General features: G+C 43.7%; 2 protein-coding genes and 1 long non-coding RNA gene across 9 annotated transcripts in view; 2 read left to right on the forward strand and 1 right to left on the reverse strand.

Annotated features, from left to right (window-relative positions):
- The window catches only part of LOC106583397 (butyrophilin-like protein 2), a 99,488-nt gene extending 88,102 nt beyond the window's left edge, over nt 1-11,386 (forward strand). The window contains exons 11-13 of the mRNA XM_045711789.1: nt 4,323-4,463; nt 9,606-9,647; nt 10,757-11,386. Coding sequence (XP_045567745.1) covers nt 4,323-4,463; nt 9,606-9,647; nt 10,757-10,779 — 206 coding nt within the window. The 3' untranslated portion in view covers nt 10,780-11,386. The remainder of the gene's footprint in view (nt 1-4,322; nt 4,464-9,605; nt 9,648-10,756) is intronic.
- The window catches only part of LOC106597706 (uncharacterized), a 159,546-nt gene that overhangs the window by 104,303 nt on the left and 29,764 nt on the right, over nt 1-25,479 (reverse strand). The gene's annotated exons all lie outside the window — the stretch shown is intronic.
- Nucleotides 15,132-20,091, forward strand: LOC123732556 (uncharacterized). Of its 2 annotated transcripts, XR_006763223.1 has the most exons (3): nt 15,204-15,548; nt 18,473-19,896; nt 20,008-20,091. It is a non-coding gene; the product is annotated as an uncharacterized lncRNA (long non-coding RNA). The 2 variants fall into 2 exon arrangements; XR_006763224.1 differs by lacking the exon at nt 20,008-20,091 and having other exon boundaries at nt 15,132-15,548; nt 18,473-19,193.

A 25,479-nucleotide genomic window follows, 5' to 3' on the forward strand; every position in this document is an offset into this window, starting at 1 on the left:
GGAGGACGGTTTCTTAGGGGATGACCTTATTGGTCTGTTGTCAGTAGTATTTATAAATGATGTTCTTGCAGCTTTTGTCTACATGTTGATAAAACATATTAAAGGTGAGTTTAACCTTGATCTCTGACTGGTCCTTGATGTCTCATCATTAAGAGTCCCTCAGTCAGAGATATTAAACCTCTACTGGCTGTACTGGGTAGAGAGGAACCAGGCTCTGAGGGGTGACCAGTCCTCTACTGGCTGTACTGGGTAGAGAGGAACCAGGCTCAGAGGGGTGACCTGACTGTACTGGGTAGACCAGAGGAACCAGGCTCTGAGGGGTGATTAGTCCTCTACTGGCTGTACTGGGTAGACCAGAGGAACCAGGCTCTGAGGGGTGACCAGTCCTCTACTGGCTGTACTGGGTAAAAAAGAGGAACCTGGCTCTGAGGGGTGAGCTGTCCTCTACTGGCTGTACTGGGTAGAGAGGAACCAGGCTCTGAGGGGTGACCAGTCCTCTACTGGCTGTACTGGGTAGACCAGAGGAACCAGGCTCTGAGGGGTGACCAGTCCTCTACTGGCTGTACTGGGTAGACCAGAGGAACCAGGCTCTGAGGGGTGACCAGTCCTCTACTGGGTGTACTGGGTAGACCAGAGGAACCAGGCTCTGAGGGGTGACCAGTCCTCTACTGGCTGTACTGGGTAGACCAGAGGAACCAGGCTCTGAGGGGTGATCAGTCCTCTACTGGCTGTACTGTGTTGTGTCTTTGGCATCATTAAAACTGAAGACTTATTTATCAAATAACTCTTTGTAATTATTATTACGCGATTAAACTAATTAATCATGTAACTGTAATTAACTAGGAAGTCAGGGCACCAAGGAAAATATTCAGATTACAAAGTTTATATTAGGAAAATTTTATTTACTTTCAGATATTTTAATATCTGATCAGTTAGTCTTCGAATTAATGAATTATTATTTACGTTAGTCTCATTCCAAACGTCGTAAATTGTTGGTTATCTGCACGAACTCAGCCTTCACTATGAGTCATCCATACATCAATTGTCTTAAAATCATTTATTACTAACCAATTCACAGAAATGCATAACAAACAGTAGATATAGTAACAAGGAAATGAGGAATGTGGGATTCCCGCTGGAGGTGGGACTGATTGATTGTGCAAAAGCAGATTTTACTGATTAATCTATTTATGATAAATCAAACCTGTATAGGCTATCTGGGAATTAAACTTTAAATTAACCTGAGAGCTTTGCTTCATCTAAGTTAATGTGGAAAGAGATCATCTTGTCTCATTGTAGAAGCCCAATCAATTTGGATATTATTTAAAAGATCCACTTGAAAAGGTAAATCTGGCAATTTCACTTGTTAGTTAAATCGAATGAGACATCGATATCCAGTCAATTGCGATTGGCTGGATATCTTAACGTGATCCGCGTTTGGATTTCCCCTACTTCTTTTAAGAGATGTACTTGCGATTCTTCACCGATCTTTTATACATTCTCCAGAACATAAATATTGTTCGTACCTCCAGTCCTGGAAGAAATTCCTTTGTTCTCTCTATGAAAACTCACTCTCTCTATACTGTGGCCATGAGGATATAATCTCCTCCAGGAATTTATGACCTCTCTGACCACAGCAGCCTGGGTGTAGGAGACAGAGAGAGATGGTGCTCGCTGTGTCCAAAGAGGGCAACGTCATGACAGGGGGTACCGGTACAGAGTCAATGTGGAGACTATATACAGGGGGTACCGGTACAGAGTCCATGTGGAGACAATATACAGGGGTTACCGGTACAGAGTCAATGTGGAGACTATGTACAGGGGGTACCGGTACAGAGTCAATGTGCGGGGGCACCAGTTAGTCGAGGTAATTGAGGTAGTATGTACATGTAGGTAGAGTTATTAAAGTGGCTGTGCATAGATAATAACAGAGAGTAGCAGCAGCGTAGAAGAGGGGTGGGGGGGCAATGCAAATAGTCTCGGTAGCCATTTGATTAGATGTTCAGGGATCTTATGTCTTGGGGGTAGAACCTGTTTAGAAGCCTCTTGGACCTACACTTGGCATTCCGGTAACGCTTGCCGTGCGGTAGCAGAGAGAACAGTCTATGACTTGGGTGGGTGGAGTCTGACAATTTTAGGGCCTTCCTCTGAAACCGCCTGGTACAGAGGTCCTGGATGGCAGGAAGCTTGGCCCCAGTAACGTACTGGGCCGTGCGCACTACCCTCTGCAGTGCCTTGCGGTCAGATGCCGAGCATTTGCCGTACCAGGCAGTGATGCAACCAGTCAGGATGCTCTCGATGGTGCAGCTGTAGAACCTTTTGAGGATCTGAGGACCCATGCCAAATCTTTTCAGTCACCTGAGGGGGAATAGGTTTTGTCGTGCCCTTCTTCATGACTGTCTTGGTGTGCTTGTACCATGTTAGTTTGTTAGTGATGTGGACACCAAGGAACTTGAAGCTCTCAACCTGCTCCACTACAGCCTCTTCGATGAGAATGGGGCCATGCTCGGTCCTCTTTTCCTGTAGTCCACAATCATCTCCTTTGTCTTGATCACGTTGAGGGACAGTTTGTTGTCCTGGCACCACACGGCCAGGTCTCTGACCTCGCTATAGGATGTCTCGTTGTTGTCGGTGATCAGGCCTACCACTTGTGTCATCAGCAAAATTAATCTTGGAGTCGTGCCTGGCCGTGCAGTCATGAGTGAACAGGGAGTACAGGAGGAGACCGAGTACGCTCCCCTGAGGGGCCCCTGTGTTGAGGATCAGCATGGCGGATGTGTTGTTACCTACCCTTACCACCTGGGGGCGGCCCGTTAGGAAGTCCAGGATCCAGTTGCAGAGGGAGGTGTTTAGACCCAGGGTCCTTGGCTTATTGATGAGCTTTGAGGGCACTATGGTGTTGAATGCTGAGCTGTAGTCAATGAATAGCATTCTCACATAGATGATCCTTTTGTCCAGGTGGGAAAGGGCAGTGTGGAGTGCAATAGAGATTGCATCATCTGTGGATCTGTTAGGGCGGTATGCAAATTGGAGTGGGTCTAGGGTTTCTGGGATAATAGTGTTGATGTGAGCTACCAGCCTTTCAAAGCACTTCATGGCTACAGATGTAAGTGCTATGGGTCTGTAGTCATTTAGGCAGGTTACCTTAGTGATCTTGGGCACAGGGACTATGATGGTCTGCTTAAAACATGTTGGTATTACAGACTCGGACAGGGAGAGGTAGATAATTTCGGTGAAGACACTTGCCAGTTGGTCAGCGCATGCTCGCAGTACACGTCCTGGTAATCCGTCTGGCCCTGCGGCCTTGTGAATGTTGACCTGTTTAAAGGTCTTAATCACATCAGCTACGGAGAGTGTACCGGAACAGCTGGTGCTCTCATGCGTGTTTCAGTGCTATTTGCCTCGAAGTGAGCGTAGAAGGAATTTAGCTTGTCTGGTAGGCTCTAGTCACTGGACAGCTCGCAGCAGTGCTTCCCTTTGTCGTCTGTAATACTTTGCAAGTCCAGCCACAGTGCCGATGTTGTCTGTAATCCATGGGTTCTGGTTGGGGTATGTACGTACGGTCACTGTGGGGACGATGTCATTGATGCACTTATTGATGAAGCCAGTGACTGATGTGGTGTACTCCTCAATGCCATCGGAAGAGTCACGGAACATATTCCAGTCTGTGCTAGCAAAACAGTCCTGTAGTTTAGCATCTGCTTCATCTGACCACTTTTTTATTGACCGTGTCACTGGTGCTTCCTGCTTTAATTTGTGGTGGTATGTAGACAGCTACGGAAAATACAGATGTAAACTCTCTAGGTAGATAGTGTGGTCTACAGCTTATCATGAGATACTCTACCTCAGGCGAGCAAAACCTTGAGACTTCCGTAGATATCGTGCACCAGCTGTTGTTTACAAATATACATAGTCCGCCCCCCCTTGTCTTATGAGACGCCGCTGTTCTATCCTGCTGATACAGTGTATAACCATCCAGCTCTATGTTGGTAATGTCATCATTCAGCCACGACTCAGTGCAGTGTAAGATATTACAGTTTTTAATGTCCCGGTGGTAGTTTTATCTTCCTCGTAGGTCGTCAATTTTATTTTCCAATGATTGCATGTTAGCTAGTAGAACGGAAGGCACTGGGGTTTATTATCTTCCTCCAACAGCAGTTCCAACACCCATTCCATCTCCAGCAGTCCCAGTGTTGTCCGTCTCTACCCATTCCTTCTCCAGTGTTGTCCATGTCTCTGCCCAGCACCATCTCCAGTGTTGCCCATGTCTCTGCCCATCACCATCTCCAGTGTTTTAAATTGTTTTCTTTCTCCCACTGCAGTTCCAACTCCCATTCCATCTCCAGCAGTCCCAGTGTTGTCCATGTCTCTACCCAGGCTGCTGTGTAGTCTACTGGTGGGGTCTCCCTACCTGCTGGTGACCATCATACTGCTGGTGAAATACTGCAGGAGCAGGGCTCAAGGTGAGAACCTGAGTTTATACAGGATCGCCTCATTTGTAAATCAGAATTATATTATTATGGCCATTGAAATGCTAGCTATTAAAATTAGATCCAACAAGAACATCAAGGGGTTAGAAATCCAGGAGAAAAAACTAAAGTCTCAATGTATGTTGATGACTCTAGTCCTCAATCTGGATCCCTGCACATTCTCCATGTATGTTGATGACTCTAGTCCTCAATCTGGATCCCTGCACAGTCTCCATGTATGTTGATGACTCTAGTCCACAATCTGGATCCCTGCACAGTCTCAATGTATGTTGATGACTCTAGTCCTCAATCTGGATCCCTGCACAGTCCCATTGAAGATCTTGGTCACTTTTCTAGCCTCTCTGGACTAAAACCTAATTATGGCATGTATTATGTATTGGATCATTAATAATACAGTGTTTCCACTACCTTGTAGTTTACCAATAAAATGGGCGGATGGTGGAGTAAACATACTTGGTATTCACATCTCAAAAAATATAAATGAACTGACCACAATTTATTTAAATCGATAGTTAGCAAGAATAGATAAGAGTCTGCAACCATGGAGAGGTAAATACTTGTCCTATCACAGCTAACTTATTAATGGTCCTATCACAGTTGACTGACTGACTAATGGTCCTATCACAGTTGACTGACTTACTAATGGTCCTATCACAGTTGACTTACTAATGGTCCTATCACAGTGGACTAACTGACTAATGGTCCTATCACAGTTGACTGACTGACTAATGGTCCTATCACAGTTGACTGACTGACTAATGGTCCTATCACAGTTGACTGACTGACTAATGGTCCAATCACAGTTGACTGACTGACTAATGGTCCTATCACAGTTGACTGACTGACTAATGGTCTTATCACAGTTGACTGACTGACTAATGGTCCTATCACAGTTGACTGACTGACTAATGGTCCTATCACAGTTGACTGACTGACTAATGGTCTTATCACAGTTGACTGACTGACTAATGGTCCTATCACAGTTGACTGACTGACTAATGGTCCTATCACAGTTGACTGACTTACTAATGGTCCTATCACAGTTGACTTACTAATGGTCCTATCACAGTGGACTGACTGACTAATGGTCCTATCACAGTTGACTGACTGACTAATGGTCCTATCACAGTTGACTGACTTACTAATGGTCCTATCACAGTGGACTGACTGACTAATGGTCCTATCACAGTTGACTGACTGACTAATGGTCCTATCACAGTTGACTGACTGACTAATGGTCCTATCACAGTTGACTGACTGACTAATGGTCCAATCACAGTTGACTGACTGACTAATGGTCCAATCACAGTTGGCTGACTTACTAATGGTCCAATCACAGTTGACTGACTGACTAATGGTCCTATCACAGTTGACTGACTGACTAATGGTCCTATCACAGTTGACTGACTGACTAATGGTCCTATCACAGTTGACTGACTGACTAATGGTCCTATCACAGTTGACTGACTGACTAATGGTCCTATCACAGTTGACTGACTGACTAATGGTCCTATCACAGTTGACTGACTGACTAATGGTCCTATCACAGTTGACTGACTGACTAATGGTCCAATCACAGTTGGCTGACTTACTAATGGTCCAATCACAGTTGACTGACTAATGGCGCTGCCTACTCCAGATGACTCGTTTTTTAAATCATATGAGTGAAAAAATATTTCATTGTATTTGGAATGCTAAGCCAGACAAAATTAAACGTGCCTATTTATATAATGAATATGAGTTCATACAGATTACAACGTCTCATTTCTGACTAATTGAAAATTACATTTTGCTTAAAGTATCGCCCTTTCTTAAACAAGCTAAACAAAGCTGGTTACAATTTCAGTTTTATCCTCCAGAAAAGATAGAACAAATATTACAACAAATGTTATGGTTAAACTCAAATATATTGATGAATAAAAAAATGTCTTTATGGAAAAAATGAAGAAAAAAATATTGTATTTATTAATGATATTAAGAGCTATGTCAAATATGCAGTTATTGAACATATATGGGAATATCTGCTCAATCCAAATGTACAACCAACTGATTGCAGCACTACCACAAAACTGGAGGAGGCAGGAGGAAAAGGGAGACGGTAGGGAACTTGTTTGCCTGCCATATATTAAAGATACAAATTGGCTGAAAGGAACTGGCATAAATAGAAAGATATACCAGTTTCACCTGAGGACAAAAATGTAGACAGCTACACCATACAGGAGAATAAATGGGAGGAGATGTTTAATGTACCGATTCCATGGCACATGGTTTATGAACTGGTACAAACAACTACACTTGATATATATAATAGATAATATATTCTGGTATTGCCCCTATGTAGCTTGTTTCTGGTCACAGATTCAGGAATGGTAAAAAAAAATCACAACTTGCACTTAAAATTACAAATAGCAGTGTTGGGAGATTTGGAAAGCCAGTCAATCAATCAATAATATTATAATACTCGTAGGAAAGGTTTTCATCTTTAGCTTACAATCCGTAGACAATATACGATTAGAAAGGTTAAAACACTTTGCAAAACATCACAGCACAATTGAAAAATATATGTATATATACAGTGGGGGAAAAAAGTATTTGATCCCCTGCTGATTTTGTATGTTTGCCCACTGACAAAGAAAGGATCAGTCTATAATTGTAATGGTAGGTTAATTTGAACAGTGAGAGACAGAATAACAACACAAATATCCAGAAAAATGCATGTCAGAAATGTTATAAATTGATTTGCATTTTAATGAGTGAAAAAAGTATTTGACCCCCTCTCAATCAAAAAGATTTCTGGCTCCCAGGTGTCTTTTATACAGGTAACGAGCTGAGATTAGGACCACACTCTTAAAGGGAGTGCTCCTAACCACAGCTTGTTACCTGTAAAAAAAGACACCTGTCCACAGAAGCAATCAATCAATCAGATTCCAAAATCTCCACCATGGCCAAGACCAAAGAGCTCTCCAAGGATGTCAGGGACAAGATTGTAGACCTACACAAGGCTGGAATGGGCTACAAGACCATCGCCAAGCAGCTTGGTGAGAAGGTGACAACATTTGGTGTGATTATTTGCAAATGGAAGAAACACAAAAGAACTGTCAATCTCCCTCGGCCTGGGGCTCCATGCAAGATCTCCCCTCGTGGAGTTGCAATGATCATGAGAACGGTGAGGAATCAGCCCAGAACTACACGGGAGGATCTTGTCAATGATCTCAAGGCAGCTGGGACCATAGTCACCAAGAAAACAATTAGTAACACACTACGCCGTGAAGGACTGAAATTCTGCAGCCCGCAAGGTCCCCCTGCTCAAGAATACATATACGTGCCCGTCTGAAGTTTGCCAATGAACATCTGAATGACTCAGAGGACAACTGGTGAAAGTGTTGTGGTCAGATGAGACCAAAATGGAGCTCTTTGACATCAACTCAACTCGCTGTGTTTGAAGGAGGAGGAGTGCTGCATATGACCCCAAGAACACCATCTCCACCGTTAAACATGGAGGTGGAAACATTTTGCTTTGGGGGTGTTTTTCTGCTAAGGGGACAGGACAACTTCACCGCATCAAAGGGACGATGGACGGGGACATGTACCATCAAATCTTGGGTGAGAACCTCCTTCCCTCAGCCAGGGCATTGAAAATCGGTCGTGGATGGGTATTCCAGCATTACAATGACCCAAAACACACGGCCAAGGCAACAAAGGAGTGGCTCAAGAAGAAGCACATTAAGGTCCTGGTGTGGCCTAGCCAGTCTCCAGACCTTAATACCATAGAAAATCTGTGGAGGGAGCTGAAGGTTCGAGTTGCCAAACGTCAGCCTCGAAACCTTATTGACTTGGAGAAGATCTGCAAAGAGGAGTGGGACAAAATCCCTCCTGAGGTGTGTGCAAACCTGGTGGCCAACTACAAGAAATGTCTGACCTCTGTGATTGCCAACAGGGGTTTTGCCACCAACTACTAAGTCATGTTTTGCAGAGGGGGTCAAATACTTATTTCCCTCATTAAAATGCAAATCATTTTATAACATTTTTGACATGCGTCTTTCTGGATTATTTTGTTGTTATTCTGTCTCTCACTGTTCACATAAACCTACTATTAAAATTATAGACTGATCATTTCTTTGTAAGTGGTCAAATGTACAAAATCAGCAGGGGATCAAATACTTTCCCCCCCCACTATATATATATCTATATATGGCACATGGAAACCAAACGAAGTCTATGGTGATAGGTGGGATGGGCTGAGAGTGGCTGAGGGTTGGGATTAAAGAACTGATGTTTGGTAATGTATTATTGTTATGTGACTGCTTTATAGAAAAGGACCATGTATGTAAAATGTATATGTAAAATGTATGTATATGTAGCACAAAAGCTGTAAAAAAATGAAGATATTTGTCCTCTGAAGAGGGGTTAATAAAAACAAAAATAAATTAGAATTAATTGATAACTAGCTCTGATTGAACCATGTTGTAAAGTGTTGATAACTGTATCTCTGATTGAACCATGTTGTAAAGTGTTGATAACTGTATCTATGACTGAACCATGTTGTAAAGTGTTGATAACTGTAGCTCTGATTGAACCATGTTGTAAAGTGTTGATAACTGTAGCTCTGATTGAACCATGTCTTAAAGTGTTGATAACTGTATCTCTGATTGAACCATGTTGTAAAGTGTTGATAACTGTATCTCTGACTGAACCATGTTGTAAAGTGTTGATAACTGTAGCTCTGATTGAACCATGTTGTAAAGTGTTGATAACTGTAGCTCTGATTGAACCATGTTGTAAAGTGTTGATAACTGTATCTCTGATTGAATCATGTTGTAAAGTGTTGATAACTGTATCTCTGATTGAACCATGTTGTAAAGTGTTGATAACTGTAGCTCTGATTGAACCATGTTGTAAAGTGTTGATAACTGTATCTCTGATTGAACCATGTCTTAAAGTGTTGATAACTGTATCTCTGATTGAACCATGTTTACAGTGTTGATAACTGTATCTCTGATTGAACCATGTTATAAAGTGTTGATAACTGTTGCTCTGATTGAACCATGTTATAAAGTGTTGATAACTGTATCTCTGATTGAACCATGTTTAAAGTGTTGGTAACTGTCTGTTTAGGTGAAACCAGGGTACCCAGGAAGACCCACCAAGACCAATTAGGTGAGTTTCTACCTCACATCACAACATCTGCAGTGGAACAATATGGTATTCTGAACACAGTGTGTACTATATTATGTTACCTCTTAGTAGTAGTAGATAGTAGGATGGATTAGAGTCAACTACCACAATATGTAATGTAACTGATATGAATTAATTCATTTAGGAGTAAATATTCTGGGTATTGTCGTGGAAATCCCCCCAAATAATGGGAGAGGTCAATCACCAATCAGCATATTACTTTATTCAAAACGTATGGAATAATACATTATGGCCGTTCTCTTGCATTTCAAAGATGATGGTACAAAAAATACAAAAGAACGGTTGTTTTTTTCATTGTATTATCTTTTACCAGATCTATTGTGTTGTATTCTCCTACACTCCTTTCACATTTCCACAAACTTCAAAGTGTTTCCTTTCAAATGGTACCAAGAATATGCATATCCTTGCTTCAGGGCCTGAGTTATAGGCAGTTTGATTTAGGTATGTTTAGGATAACATTTAAAAAAGGGTCCGATCCTTAAGAGGTTTAATAAGGAAGCAGGTCACAATACACACACAGGTGAATACATGAATAGTGAATAGAGTGCTCTGCAATAATGAGGCTGGTTCACCCAAGTACACAAACACCAACCCATTCTATGGAATGCAGGCTCCGTCAGACCGGAGGATTAGAACTACCACAACATATGTCACTGATATGAATTCTTTTTTTTAACCTTTATTTAACAAGTCAGTTAAGAACAAATCCTTATTTTCAATGACAGCCTAGGAACAGTGGGTTAACTGCCTTGTTCAGGGGCAGAACGACAGATTATTCCCAGCTCAGGGAATCAATCTTGCAACCTTGTGATTATGAGTCCAACACTCTAACCACGAGGCTAGCTGCAATTAGAAGTAAATAGCCTGGGTATTGACAAGGAGTAAATATCCCAGGTATTGATAAGGGAGAACTGGACATAAGCATGAACCCATTGGAAGTAATTTGATAGGATTCTAAGTAGCACAGTATTGACTAGTAAATCATCTGATATGATTTACATTTGAAAGTGGTTCTGTATTGGATAAGTAAATACATGGCCACACTGATGAACTACTTCTGTGTTGAACAGGTGATCATGTTGAAGAAGAGTGAGGCTGAGATCACCTGATCACCATAACAACCATCAGAATGGAACTCATGGAATTCTAATATAGAACTGTGAGTCACAATGCTGTATGTTGTTACATTGTAGCTCCACCTGCTGGAACAATAGTGGCATTTGATCAAATGTGATCTATTAACTGATACATGTATTATTCTGATTGGAATGTGTTTTAATATAATGTATTATTCATTCAGCAGCTGTCCTTTAACATCAGTCATATACTGGTCATATACTGTATAGCATTATGGTTGATACATTGTAAATGCCTTCACTTTTCATGTCTATACAGATAAACTGATAGGTGTTGTGGTTCAGGCATTATTGTTACAGGTTCAGTATAATGTTAAACCGTTATATGTTACAGAAATAGAAAACATACAGGAGAGGAGAATTCAATTACTATCATTATTTACTTTATTTTCCCATTTTGGTCTCTATAGTTGTTCATCATTATTTGATTTAAACATGAAACTAATGTGGTCCTTTTGTTTTATTCTGGTTTTGTGCAAAACCATAATTTTACTGTTAATCTTCCTGGTAAGATATTGCTTTTGTCTTTGTAGCATATAGAATGAAATAAATGATTTTCCTCAATCATGTTGCCAGTTTCCCCTATAGCCCCCAGGGCCTTGAGTATCTTCTACATGATCCATTCCAGGTTTCCCCTACAGCCCCCAGGGCCTTGAGTATCTTCTAAATACTCCATTCCAGGTTTCCCCTACAGCCCCCAGGGCCTTGAGTATCTTCTAAATGCTCCATTCCAGGTTTTCCCTACAGCCCCCAGGGCCTTGAGTATCTTCTAAATACTCCATTCCAGGTTTCCCCTACAGCCCCCAGGGCCTTGAGTATCTTCTAAATGATCCATTCCAGGTTTCCCCTACAGCCCCCAGGGCCTTGAGTATCTTCTAAATGATCCATTCCAGGTTCACAACACAACTGATTGGCTCAAACACATTAAGAAAGTAAGAAATTCCACTTTAACTTTTAACAAGGCTTACCTGTTAATTGAAATGCATTCCAGGTGACTACTTCATGAAGCTAGATTAGAGAATGCCAAAAGTGTGCAAAGCTGTCATCAAGGTAAAGGGTGGCTATTTGAACAATCTCAAATATAACATGTTTCGATTTGTTTAACACTTTTTTGGTTACCACATGATTCCATATGTGTTATTTCATAGTTTTGATGTCTTCACTTTTATTCTACAATGTAGAAATTAGTAAAAATAAAGAAAACCCCTTGAATGAGTACATTTTCTAAAACTTATGAATTGTAGTGTGTGTATATAGGTAAACAGGTAGTGTTCAACCCACCTGCCCAGAATGACGGGTCGCCACTGTTGTCATGTTTATTTCACGATTCACATTTGTGCTCCTATGTGTTTTAGGACATTTGACACAAAGTTAATGTCCATATCAGACTATCCTACCGATCCTTGATTTCAGATATGTCTACAAAATAGCCTCCAACACTCTACTCAGCAAACTGCATGTAGTCTATCACAATGCCATCCGTTTTGTTTTGTTACAATGAACCACAACTAGTTGCTATACTTCAATCAAGTGATCTGGATACACTTATTGTGATGGTGGAGTTTGTAGTATTTATATCCACAGTGATTAATTGCACATGACAAGTGTCCAAGAACTCAGAGAATCTGGACATCATTATATCTGAAGCCGAGACGTTTTTGGGCCTCCAAAACTTAATGGCAGAAGTACTGCAAGGACTGTCCCTCCATCACATGATCCTTCTGAGCCTGTGTAGGTACCTGATTAAAACAGAAAAGATGATTTAACATTTCGTTACTGATAGTTTGTATGGATTAATTTTTAAATCCTTATTACCCAGCTGTACAGTAGGTGGCGGAATGCACATATCATTGTTGCGTTGTAGGTCAAAACATTTGTCTCCGTCTGGGCTGGAGAAGAGGGAAGATTCACGCAGGTGAAAAAGATGGCGGAAGCGGATGATGAGTTCTGAATCTAATGGTGGTAGAATCAAGGAGAAGTGGAGTCCAAAACAAAGGAAAAAGGAGCAAAGTAGAGAAGACAGAGAAGAGAATGTTACTTTGTATCTTGTAGGAGTACGGTTTTAAATGAGGAGCAGCTGAACCAATTACCAACCTGGAGGAATCCATTTGAGGTATTCAAACTGGTGGAGAGAGTTCTGGGTAGAGTGAGGATCACTGGAGGCTGTCTCATTTAAATGTTTTGTGCTTCTGAGGAACAGAAGAAATGTGTGTTGCGTCTCACCAGTTTGATACGTTTGAAGTGTCGTGTTTCTTAGGAAAAGGGAACCTCTCAAGGGGGTAATATCTGGAGTCTAGTGGGAAGTCGATGTTGAAGAGATTAAAAATATTCCTGGAGTGATTGATGCACGTCGGATGAATCGCATGGTGAATGAGGAAAAAGTGAAGAGTTTATCTGTTCTTTTGTTTTTTGATATGGAGTCTCTCCAGTGCAGTTGGGGTATATTAACTACAGAGGCACAGCATTTATCCCAAGACCAATGCAGTGGGATCACTGTATAGCTTTTGGTCATGTAACAAGTGTTTGCAGAAGGGAGAAGCCGAGATGTCCAAGTTGTGGAAAAGACCATATTATGTGTTATAAAAGTGATGAACATGTGACATGTTGTAATTGTGGTGGGAACCATGAAGCCACATCTTCCTAACGCCCCACAAGGGGGAAACAGAATGAGGTGGCCAAAGCCAGGGCTGTCCAGAGCATTTCAGCAGCTGGGAAAAGGGTAGAGGGGTTGAATGGTGCATCAGAAGAGCCCATGGAGTTACATGGAATATTTGCACAAGCCGTACCACCCTCTCAGGCCCTAGAGCTGTACCACCCTCTCAGGTCCCAGAGCCGTACCACCCTCTCAGGTCCTAGAGCCGTACCACCCTCTCAGGTCCCAGAGCCGTACCACCCTCTCAGGTCCCAGAGCCGTACCACCCTCTCAAGCCCTAGAGCCGGACAACCCTCTCAGGTCCTAGAGCTGTACCACCCTCTCAGGTCCTAGAGCTGTACCACCCTCTCAAGCCCTAGAGCAGTACCACCCTGTCAGGTCCTAGAGCCGGACCACCCTCTCAGGTCCTAGAGCCTGAAAAGGGAGATATGGGGAACTACAAGAAGGAAGAAGTGGGAGTTTTGGCAGTGTACTATTTTTATTAGGATGGATTAAGTTAGTTTACCTATTCCTCATGGATTTTACATTTTGGGGTTTCAAACCGTCAATTTGGTGGCATGAGCAGAACTCTGGAAGGGGAAAATGGAGTCCCTAGAGAAAGCAAGTCCAAGATGGATGTCAGGGATGGAGCAGCAGTATTAACATAAGGAGACGTGAACGTGGAAAACGGAGAAGGAAAGGAGGGAAAAGAGAGGGAGAAGAGGTCTAAGAGAGGGAGGGAAAAAGAGGGGGAGCTGGAGTCGTATATACATGGTGAGAAAAAGGGAGATGGTTTGTTAAAGAAGAATGGTAGGAAGTGTAAGCAGAGGGAGCTGAAGACAGGAGGAGAAATGGAAGGGAATGAGGGTGAAGTATCGGTGGTGGTAGGTGTAGTAAAGTTATCAGACACTGAGGTAGTAAGAGTTGGGTCTGGTGTAGCAGTAAATAGAAAAGTTGACCAGCTGAGGGGAAAGAGTCCCGGTGTATTGTGATGGTCGTCGTTTGATGCGACGCAGACAGGGTGGAGAGAGTGGGGAAACAGAAGAGTCATTGTCTGTTATTTTGAGTTTTGAAGTTGAGTCTCTGCCTGACAAGGTGAAGTCAGGATATATAAGTTATCCTGTATGAGCGTATGTTCCGAATACATTACGATGTTACAGGTGTACAGCTGATGGGCAGGTGGCAACAGTGTGTAGGAGGGAGGGTCCAAGGTGTGAGAAATGTGCAGAAGGGCACGAGACAAAGGAATGTGTAGCCTTGGGGAAAGTAGTGGAATGTGTTAATTGCAGGGGTGCCCATGGAGCTGGGGATCAGAAATGTCCCGTGAGAGAGAGGCAGGTTGAGGATTCCAGGGTTATAGTAGCGCAGAAGTTGTCATATGCTGAGGCAGTGAAGAAAGTAGAGGAAGATGGGTCAAGGGGGAGGAGTGGTGAGAGTAGTGGAGATATACCAGTACAGAGGGATAGGGCAAAATGTGAAATACGTTTAAGTAAGATTGGATTTTTTGCATTTATAGCAATGGTTATCAACTGTACAGCAGGAATGGATCTTAAGTCTCAGGAAATAGAGGTTGTGGTGGCAGCTGCAGAGAGGTATTTGGGTGTGTGGGAGACTTGACAATAGAAAGAGTAACAGGGTGTGTTAAGTGGTGATGTCCCATCCTTTCAGGGTGATGGCAGGAATGGTAGGAATAAATACATTTAATTAGTGGAGTAGGGGGGTGTTAATTTTATTCTATATAATTTTGAAATTAGTGAGTATAGTGTTAGATGGTAGGGTATTTATTCAGTACATTTGTTTCTTTTTCAAGTAAAGTATAAGGGAGTTGTACTCCAGGCTAGTAGGTGGCGGTAATGCAACAAATTGGATGCCAACCGGCGTTAAACCTCAGAAGAAGAAGATTGTTTGGAACGTCATTAGACGGAAAAGGAAGAACGTCATTAGACGGAAGAGGAAGGAAAGTGTGTTTGAAACTAAAATCGCTAGTAACAACCAGCATCAAACGTAACATTGCTTGTCAAATGGATATCATTTCTCGTTATGGTTTGTAGTTATGCTGGCTTTGCTTCTGCTGTCTTTCTACAACATCCGAAGGTGGGTTGTTCACACCATCGCTTAGCTAGCTTCAGAAAGCTCAGCTACCTAGCTAGCTAAGTTAGCTAGTAAACAAAATGTAAGCTGGCTAGCAAAGATACATCCTGAAGTGATATAACGTTGTTAGCAATACGATGTGAAGTTATATGGTGTTATTCTCAACTTGCTATCATCTTAGATCATCCAGATGCAGGTTTATGTAGCTAACGTTAACTAGTTAACTGACTTGTCTAGTTAAATAAACAAATAAATGACAATTTCCAGTGACACAGTAGCTCTGCAGACCCTGTTCTACTACAGTAGCCAGCTAGCTCTGCAGACCCTGTTCTACTTCAGTAGCCAGCTAGCTCTGCAGACCCTGTTCTACTTCAGTAGCCAGCTAGCTCTGCAGACCCTGTTCTACTTCAGTAGCCAGCTAGCTCTGCAGACCCTGTTCTACTTCAGTAGCCAGCTAGCTCTGCAGACCCTGTTCTACTTCAGTAGCCAGCTAGCTCTGCAGACCCTGTTCTACTTCAGTAGCCAGCTAGCTCTGCAGACCCTGTTCTACTTCAGTAGCCAGCTAGCTCTGCAGACCCTGTTCTACTTCAGTAGCCAGCTAGCTCTGCAGACCCTGTTCTACTTCAGTAGCCAGCTAGCTCTGCAGACCCTGTTCTACTTCTACTTCAGAAGTGAAATACAATGTATCAAGTGTATGAGTGTGTCCTCATTGCACGTCTGTTATTTGATGTCGCACCTCAAATGATGAGCTGGTGGACTGAGACCAGATGGGGGGTGAAATAGGTGGTGACATGACAGTGTGTTATCAGAGGACTGAGACCAGATGGGGGGTGTAATAGGTGGTGACATGACAGTGTGTTATCAGAGGCCTGAGACCAGATGGGGGGTGTAATAGGTGGTGACATGACAGTGTGTTATCAGAGGACTGAGACCAGATGGGGGGTGTAATAGGTGGTGACATGACAGTGTGTTATCAGAGGCCTGAGACCAGATGGGGGGTGTAATAGGTGGTGACAAGACAGTGTGTTATCAGAGGACTGAGACCAGATGGGGGTGAAATAGGTGGTGACATGACAGTGTGTTATCAGAGGACTGAGACCAGATGGGGGGGGGTGAAATAGGTGGTGACATGACAGTGTGTTATCAGAGGACTGAGACCAGATGGGGGTGAAATAGGTGGTGACATGACAGTGTGTTATCAGAGGACTGAGACCTGATGGGGGGGTGTAATAGGTGGTGACATGACAGTGTGTTATCAGAGGACTGAGACCAGATGGGGGGGTGAAATAGGTGGTGACATGACAGTGTGTTATCAGAGGACTGAGACCAGATGGGGGGTGAAATAGGTGGTGACATGACAGTGTGTTATCAGAGGACTGAGACCAGATGGGGGGTGTAATAGGTGGTGACATGACAGTGTGTTATCAGAGGACTGAGACCAGATGGGGGGTGTAATAGGTGGTGACATGACAGTGTGTTATCAGAGGACTGAGACCAGATGGGGGGGGGTGAAATAGGTGGTGACATGACAGTGTGTTATCAGAGGACTGAGACCAGATGGGGGTGTAATAGGTGGTGACATGACAGTGTGTTATCAGAGGACTGAGACCAGATGGGGGGTGTAATAGGTGGTGACATGACAGTGTGTTATCAGAGGACTGAGACCAGATGGGGGGTGTAATAGGTGGTGACATGACAGTGTGTTATCAGAGGACTGAGACCAGATCGGGGGGTGAAATAGGGGGTGACATGAGGGGGGGTATAATTTGTGGAACGTTCCAAAAGGAATAGCCAGGTTGCCAACAAACAACGCAAACAAAGTTGTAGAATGAGATACCGGGTAGAGAGTGAACAATGTAATAACGTTTTTCAACCACCACGTTTATTCTGAAAAATGTCTCTCTTCGTTCTGGTAGCCTCCACCATTCCTCGTTCGTTGGTTTAGTTATTATTTCCGGGGTTCCTGCATTCGCCAGGTGAACTCTGTTGCGCCTCAATTAGGGAATCGCTATGGTTGAAATGTAACTAATCACTGCCAGCCCCAGTATTTTATTAGCTAGGTGGCTTGGACACAATTGTTACCGATGATACTGTATACACCAGCCTACTCGTACTACAGAAACATACATTGTATTTTACCAAGTTCTCTCTGTGTTAATCCTGTTTTCCAAATATATCAGCTAACTTGTGTCGATGTTGTTTAGTTCAACTTGCCTAGTTAAATTAAGATTAAATAAATTAGAACATATAAAATATATGCTTTGACCTATTCCAGGTAACCTAAAGATGCTTGATTCACTACAGCTGCTTTTGAGGAACTTTCCAGTCGTTTTTGCTTTACATTCCGACTCTACATTCCGACTCTACATTCCGACTTTTGAACGTCTGTTTATTGGACATATATATTAGTGTCTAATAAAACAGAGCAACGTATGTAAAGCATCCCATCTGTTTTAAGGTTATAGTTTGTGTGATGTAGTTCCTCTTGATGTCCACTAGGTGTCAGCACAGTTTCAATAATGTCACACCAGGTTACTACATGTTTTCATGTTGTGAATGCTACATGTGTAGACCTTACAGTGAAATGCTGACTAACAAGCCCTTAACCAACAATTTAGTTTTAAGAAAAATATTGTGTTAAGTAAAAAATAAGAAATAAAAGTAACAAATACTTAAAGAGCAGCAGTAAAATCAAAATAGCGAGGCTCTATACATGGGGTACCGGTTCGTCGAGGTAATTGAGGTGTTCCTTTCAAGTCCAGTGGTGTAAATTACTTAACAAAAATGTATTTAAACTACTCCACTACATTCCGTTTATATATCTGGTTATTTTGTATCTGTACTTTTACTCTTTCTGTTTCTTTACAACTTAAAATTTTACTTCACTACATTTCTAAATAAAATAATGTATTTTTTACTCCATACAGTTTCCCTGGCACACAAACGTACTTGTTTCATTTCGAATGCTGGGCCGGACAGGAAAATGGTCCAATTCACACACTGATCAAGACAACATCCCTGGTCCTCCCTACTGCCTCTGATCTGGAGGACTCACTAAACAGAGAACATCCCTGGTCATCCCTACTGCCTCTGATCTGGAGGACTCACTAAACAGAGAACATCCCTGGTCATCCCTACTGCCTCTGATCTGGAGGACTCACTAAACAGAGAACATCCCTGGTCATCCCTACTGCCTCTGATCTGGAGGACTCACTAAACACATGCTTCATTTGTAAATGATGTCTGATTGTTGGAGTGTTCCCCTGGTTATTTCTTAAATAAAATGACAAGAGAATCGTGCTGTCTGGTTTGCTTAATATATGGAAGGTCAAATCATTTATACTTTTACCACTGATACTTAAGTATATTTTAGCAATGACGTTTACTTAGTATTTTACTGGGTGACTTTCACTTTTACTTGAGTCATTTTCTATTAACATATTATTATTGTACCTTTTTCCCTTCATTTGCCTACTACTGTCTATAAGCTGTCATAACATGTGGGTTTTTTCATGGGGACCAGGTATCGGAACGCCTTTGAAGGGTCTACAAAGCCCCCAGGTAAAAGTTGGCTTTTGCAGACAAGGATTGTATTGTTACTCCACGACATAATATGTTATCACAACTCTATTAAAAGGACATTCTACACAAGGTGTCACTTCATTCCTTCTATTTGATGGGAACTCCTGGTTAGGAATGGGGAACGAGTGCTATCTCTCTGGGGAATAAAACATGTTTATACCTATGCAGTACCTTTAGCAATAATAAACCTCTACTTTAGTAAAGAAAACAATTATGACAGGTGTGTTGTAATAAAAATGAGTGGTGTCCACTGACTAAATGCAGTCTTTCTGGAAAACCCAGATATTCACAAAGTGTTTGATGAATGACACGTTGCTTCTTCATGCAAAATAGATTTGGACTTTAAAATTCAATTAAGCTGCTTTATTTTCAGGGTTTAGTGAAGGTGGGTCATTTTTTACCCTTGGGACAATGGGAGTAAACAGACTGTTAAGACTACACAAGGGTTAAGTCAAGTATTTACAAGGTGTCTAGTCATTTCTGGTCGTTAATGTCTAATTGACCACACATTAGTGCAAGTTGAAGTGTTGTCAGTGCTACACAGCTGTCTGTAGTCTAGGTGCTCGTTATAAGTGCTTGAAATCATAGATTGCCGTGTTCCAGAGCATCAAGACTGTGATCGAAGGGTGAATTGTGACTGAATTACTGAGCTACAAATAATATTAAGTGGTTAATTATAAGTCAAGGTTACTCTACATCACTCTCGACTCGCCTTAAAAGTCATCTGCAATGTGGAACCTCCAACAATTCATTGACACAGTTGTGACTGGTAAGGTTTATTTGTTATAGCATCACATTTTACACTAAACATGCCAAAATTCATATAAAGATCATTTTAACATACACATGCCATTGTCATGTCTCATTGTTCCTCCTCCAGACTCCTTCATAGCCGTCGGCCAGCTCTTTCACATCAACCATCTAATTGAGGTGAAAGGACGTGACCCTCCAATCTAAAATGTAAAACTTATCTTCACATTTCAAAACTAGTGTAATGAAAACATTTCACCAAATTATATTTCAGAGTGTCATGTCCCTTAAATTACATTTCTTGAATTTGAAAATTCTGTGGTAAAGGAGGGTTATTGGGGGGCCTTGAGGCACAAGAGGAATTGAAATAGGATTTTTATAATGCTGTAATGCTATAATGCTATAATGCTATAATTCTGTAATGCTGTAATGCTATAATGCTATAATGTTATAATGCTATAATGTTATAATCCTATAATGCTATAATGTCATAATGCTGTAATGTTATAATGCTGTAATGTTGTAATGCTATAATGTTATAATGCTATAATGCTATAATAAGTCCATTCCTGTGTTTGAATTGATATTAGATGACAGACAAGCATGCATGCATTACCCTAATCATTGTTTTGCCTTTACAGTTATGGAAATATACAGAAATGTTGAAAGTGTGTTTTCTGCAGCAGCACTAAGGACCGTTCTCCTATGATGTAGTAAACCCTATCAGAAAACATTTACTAACTTTTTGCTTTTATACAAAAAACATGCCATTTCTCCATTTTGGTGAAAAGTGGGCCATTAGCTAAACCACAACCTTCCTGTCCAAAGACCTTCATGAACTACTGAAACTATATCTGACAGTTTGGGGAGGAATTCATTCTAACGGGTGAAAATGAACCAGGTCTTTTCTGTGTATGTGCCGGTCTTTAAGCATAAATGTAAATATATAAAATATACTAATAATGCATCCAATCTCTGGTTATTGGTGATACTTCCCATTCTGCCCAATTGTGACCTTTGACCCCTTGCACGTGGTCTTTAATGTCCACATTCTGGATGACATCCTGCCAGACTTTGTTGGTATTTCACTGTTTGATCAGTTTTTTTCCCCAGCACTTGTCCCATGTTGGCTGGCTGTCACGTCCTGACCAGCAGATGGAGCTAGTGTTTTAATTTTGGTCAGGACGTGGCATGTTTGTGTTTGTTAAATGTTGGGTTGATGATTGGGACTTCCAATTGAAGGCAGGTGTGTATAGTTGCCTTTGATTGGAAGTCCTATATAGGTGTGTGTGTTTGTCTTTGGGGTTGTGGGGAATTGTTTCTGTTTGAGTATTTTCCTCACAGGACTGTTTGCTGTCGTTTTTTTTGTTCATTTTGTAGTGTTCTCTTGTTTATTTGAATTAAAATTCTAATGATGAACACATCCTCTGCTGCACTTTGGTCCTCCATTACCGACGACAAGTATGACAGAATTCCCCACCAACAAAGGACCAAGCAGCGGAAGAAGGCTGGCGAGGACTGGGAGACACAACGGGTAAGGGAGACCGAGAGGCACCCCCAATAATTTTTTAGGAGGGGGCACAAGGGCTGTTTGACGGGGCAAGAGCTGCCCGCCAGTCAACAGTCGCCAGAGCTGCCCGCCAGTCAACAGTCGTCATCAGAGCTGCCCGCCAGTCAACAGTCATCATCAGAGCTGCCCGCTAGTCAACAGTCGTCATCAGAGCTGCCCGCCAGTCAACAGTCGTCGTCAGAGTTGCCCGCCAGTCAACAGTCGTCAGAGCTGCCCGCCAGTCAACAGTCGTCAGAGCTGCCCGCCAGTCAACAGTCGTCAGAGCTGCCCGCCAGTCAACAGTCGTCAGAGCTGCCCGCCAGTCAACAGTCGCCAGAGAGGTCAGACTGCGCTGAACTGCCGGAGAGGCCAGACTGCGCTGAACTGCCGGAGTGGCCAGACTGCGCTGAACTGCCGGAGTGGCCAGACTGCGCTGAACTGCCGGAGTGGCCAGACTGCGCTGAACTGCCGGAGTGGCCAGACTGCGCTGAACTGCCGGCGTGGCCAGACTGCCCTGAACTGCCGGCGTGGCCAGACTGCCCCGACTGTCCCGAGTTGCCAGACTGCCCCGACTGTCCCGAGTTGCCAGACTGCCCCGACTGTCCCGAGTTGCCAGACTGCCCCGACTTGCCAGACTGCCCCGACAGCCTGGAACGGCCTGCACCTGAGCCACCTCCAGGATAGGTGGGTTGGGGAGGGAGGGTGTAGCACAGTGCCGTCGTTGACGGCAGCCACCCTCCCTTCCCTCCCTTATGGTTTAGGGGTTATTGTTTGTTGGGTTTTTGTTGGGGTATTGGAGATTTTCTTGTTTTTCTTTTTTAGGTCCATTCCGGGGTCTGCACCTTGAGGGGGGGGGTACTGTCACGTCCTGACCAGCAGATGGAGCTAGTGTTTTAATTTTGGTCAGGACGTGGCATGTTTGTGTTTGTTAAATGTTGGGTTGATGATTGGGACTTCCAATTGAAGGCAGGTGTGTATAGTTGCCTTTGATTGGAAGTCCTATATAGGTGTGTGTGTTTGTCTTTGGGGTTGTGGGGAATTGTTCTGTGTTGAGCCTATGCTTTGCCAGACTGTTGGTTGTTCGTTCATTCTCATGGTTTGTTATTTTGGCATTCATTTTGATAGTGAATAAAAGTCAAGATGAGCCTGCACATACCTGCTGCGTTTTGGTCCTCTTTTCTCCAGTACGACATTTTCAAGGATGAGTACAACTATTTTTATGACACTGGCCTACTATGCAGTTAAATGGAAAGGTTTTTCCCCAGCACTTGTCCCATGTTGGCTGGCCCACTATGCAGTTAAATGGAAAGGTTCTACAGATGTAGACGTGAATTGGGATGAGGGGAAATGACAATCAATGACAACTGAAATAGCAAACATTATCTGTATATCGCTATATTTGTTCTTGTAGATGTACTTTGAATATGTTTATGTGAAGCATTTCATTTTGTAGTCTTTCTTAATTTGTCGTTTTGTGTCCAAAGTGTCCAAAGAAGGGCCAGAAGTATACAGAATGGTGTCATCTGCGTAGAGGTGGATCAGAGACTCACCAGCAGCAAGAGCGACAAATGAAACTGCACAAAATCCCCCCTGCACTGTTAGTCTGTACGTAGTAGTTGACGCTTCCCAATTTCTCTCATGTACATTTACATTTTACATTTAAGTCATTTAGCAGACGCTCTTATCCAGAGCGACTTACAAGTTGGTGCATTCACATTATAATATCCAGTGGAACAACCACTTTACAATAGTGCATCTAAATCTTTTAAGGGGGGGGTTAGAAGGATTACTTTATCCTATCCCAGGTATTCCTTGAAGAGGTGGGGTTTCAGGTGTCTCCGGAAGGTGGTGATTGACTCCGCTGTCCTGGCGTCGTGAGGGAGCTTGTTCCACCATTGGGGTGCCAGAGCAGCGAACAGTTTCGACTGGGCTGAGCGGGAACTGTGCTTCCTCAGAGGTAGGGAGGCGAGCAGGCCAGAGGTGGATGAACGGAGTGCCCTTGTTTGGGTGTAGGGCCTGATCAGAGCCTGAAGGTACGGAGGTGCCGTTCCCCTCACAGCTCCGTAGGCAAGCACCATGGTCTTGTAGCGGATGCGAGCTTCGACTGGAAGCCAGTGGAGAGAGCGGAGGAGCGGGGTGACGTGAGAGAACTTGGGAAGGTTGAACACCAGACGGGCTGCGGCGTTCTGGATGAGTTGTAGGGGTTTAATGGCACAGGCAGGGAGCCCAGCCAACAGCGAGTTGCAATAATCCAGACGGGAGATGACAAGTGCCTGGATTAGGACCTGCGCCGCTTCCTGTGTGAGGCAGGGTCGTACTCTGCGAATGTTGTAGAGCATGAACCTACAGGATCGGGTCACCGCCTTGATGTTGGTGGAGAACGACAGGGTGTTGTCCAGGGTCACGCCGAGGCTCTTAGCACTCTGGGAGGAGGACACAAGGGAGTTGTCAACCGTGATGGCGAGATCATGGAACGGGCAGTCCTTCCCCGGGAGGAAGAGCAGCTCCGTCTTGCCGAGGTTCAGCTTGAGGTGGTGATCCGTCATCCACACTGATATGTCTGCCAGACATGCAGAGATGCGATTCGCCACCTGGTTGTCAGAAGGGGGAAAGGAGAAGATTAATTGTGTGTCATCTGCATAGCAATGATATGAGAGACCATGTGAGGATATGACAGAGCCAAGTGACTTGGTGTATAGCGAGAATAGGAGTGGGCCAAGAACAGAGCCCTGGGGGACACCAGTGGTGAGAGCACGTGGTGCGGAGACAGATTCTCGCCACGCCACCTGGTAGGAGCGACCTGTCAGGTAGGACGCAATCCAAGCGTGGGCGGCGCCGGAGATGCCCAGCTCGGAGAGGGTGGAGAGGAGGATCTGATGGTTCACGGTATCAAAGGCAGCAGATAGGTCTAGAAGGATGAGAGCAGAGGAGAGAGAGTTAGCTTTAGCAGTGCGGAGAGCCTCCGTGACACAGAGAAGAGCAGTCTCAGTTGAATGCCCAGTCTTGAAACCTGACTGATTAGGATCAAGAAGGTCATTCTGAGAGAGATAGCAAGAGAGCTGGCCAAGGACGGCGCGTTCAAGAGTTTTGGAGAGAAAGGAAAGAAGGGATACTGGTCTGTAGTTGTTGACATCGGAGGGATCGAGTGTAGGTTTTTTCAGAAGGGGTGCAACTCTCGCTCTCTTGAAGACGGAAGGGACGTAGCCAGCGGTCAAGGATGAGTTGATGAGCGAGGTGAGGTAGGGGAGAAGGTCTCCGGAAATGGTCTGGAGAAGAGAGGAGGGGATAGGGTCAAGTGGGCAGGTTGTTGGGCGGCCGGCCGTCACAAGACGCGAGATTTCATCTGAGAGAGAGGGGAGAAAGAGGTCAAAGCACAGGGTAGGGCAGTGTGAGCAGGACCAGCAGTGTCGTTTGACTTAGCAAACGAGGATCGGATGTCGTTAACCTTCTTTTCAAAATGGTTGACGAAGTCATCCGCAGAGAGGGAGGAGGGGGGAGGGGGAGGAGGATTCAGGAGGGAGGAGAAGGTAGCAAAGAGCTTCCTAGGGTTAGAGGCAGATGCTTGGTGTTTAGAGTGGTAGAAAGTGGCTTTAGCAGCAGAGACAGAAGAGGAAAATGTAGAGAGGAGGGAGTGAAAGGATGCCAGGTCCGCAGGGGAGGCGAGTTTTCCTCCATTTCCGCTCGGCTGCCCGGAGCCCTGTTCTGTGAGCTCGCAGTGAGTCGTCGAGCCACGGAGCAGGAGGGGAGGACCGAGCCGGCCTGGAGGATAGGGGACAGAGGAAATCAAAGGATGCAGAGAGGGAGGAGAGGAGGGTTGAGGAGGCAGAATCAGGAGATAGGTTGGAGAACGTTTGAGCAGAGGGAAGAGATGATAGGATGGAAGAGGAGAGAGTAGCGGGAGAGAGAGAGCGAAGGTTGGGACGGCGCAATACCATCCGAGTAGGGGAGAGTGAGAAGTGTTGGATGAGAGCGAGAGGGAAAAGGATACAAGGTAGTGGTCGGAGACTTGGAGGGGAGTTGCAATGAGATTAGTGGAAGAACAGCATCTAGTAA

The sequence above is a fragment of the Salmo salar genome, unplaced genomic scaffold, assembly GCF_905237065.1.
Source record: "Salmo salar unplaced genomic scaffold, Ssal_v3.1, whole genome shotgun sequence".
Lineage (NCBI taxonomy): Eukaryota > Metazoa > Chordata > Actinopteri > Salmoniformes > Salmonidae > Salmo > Salmo salar.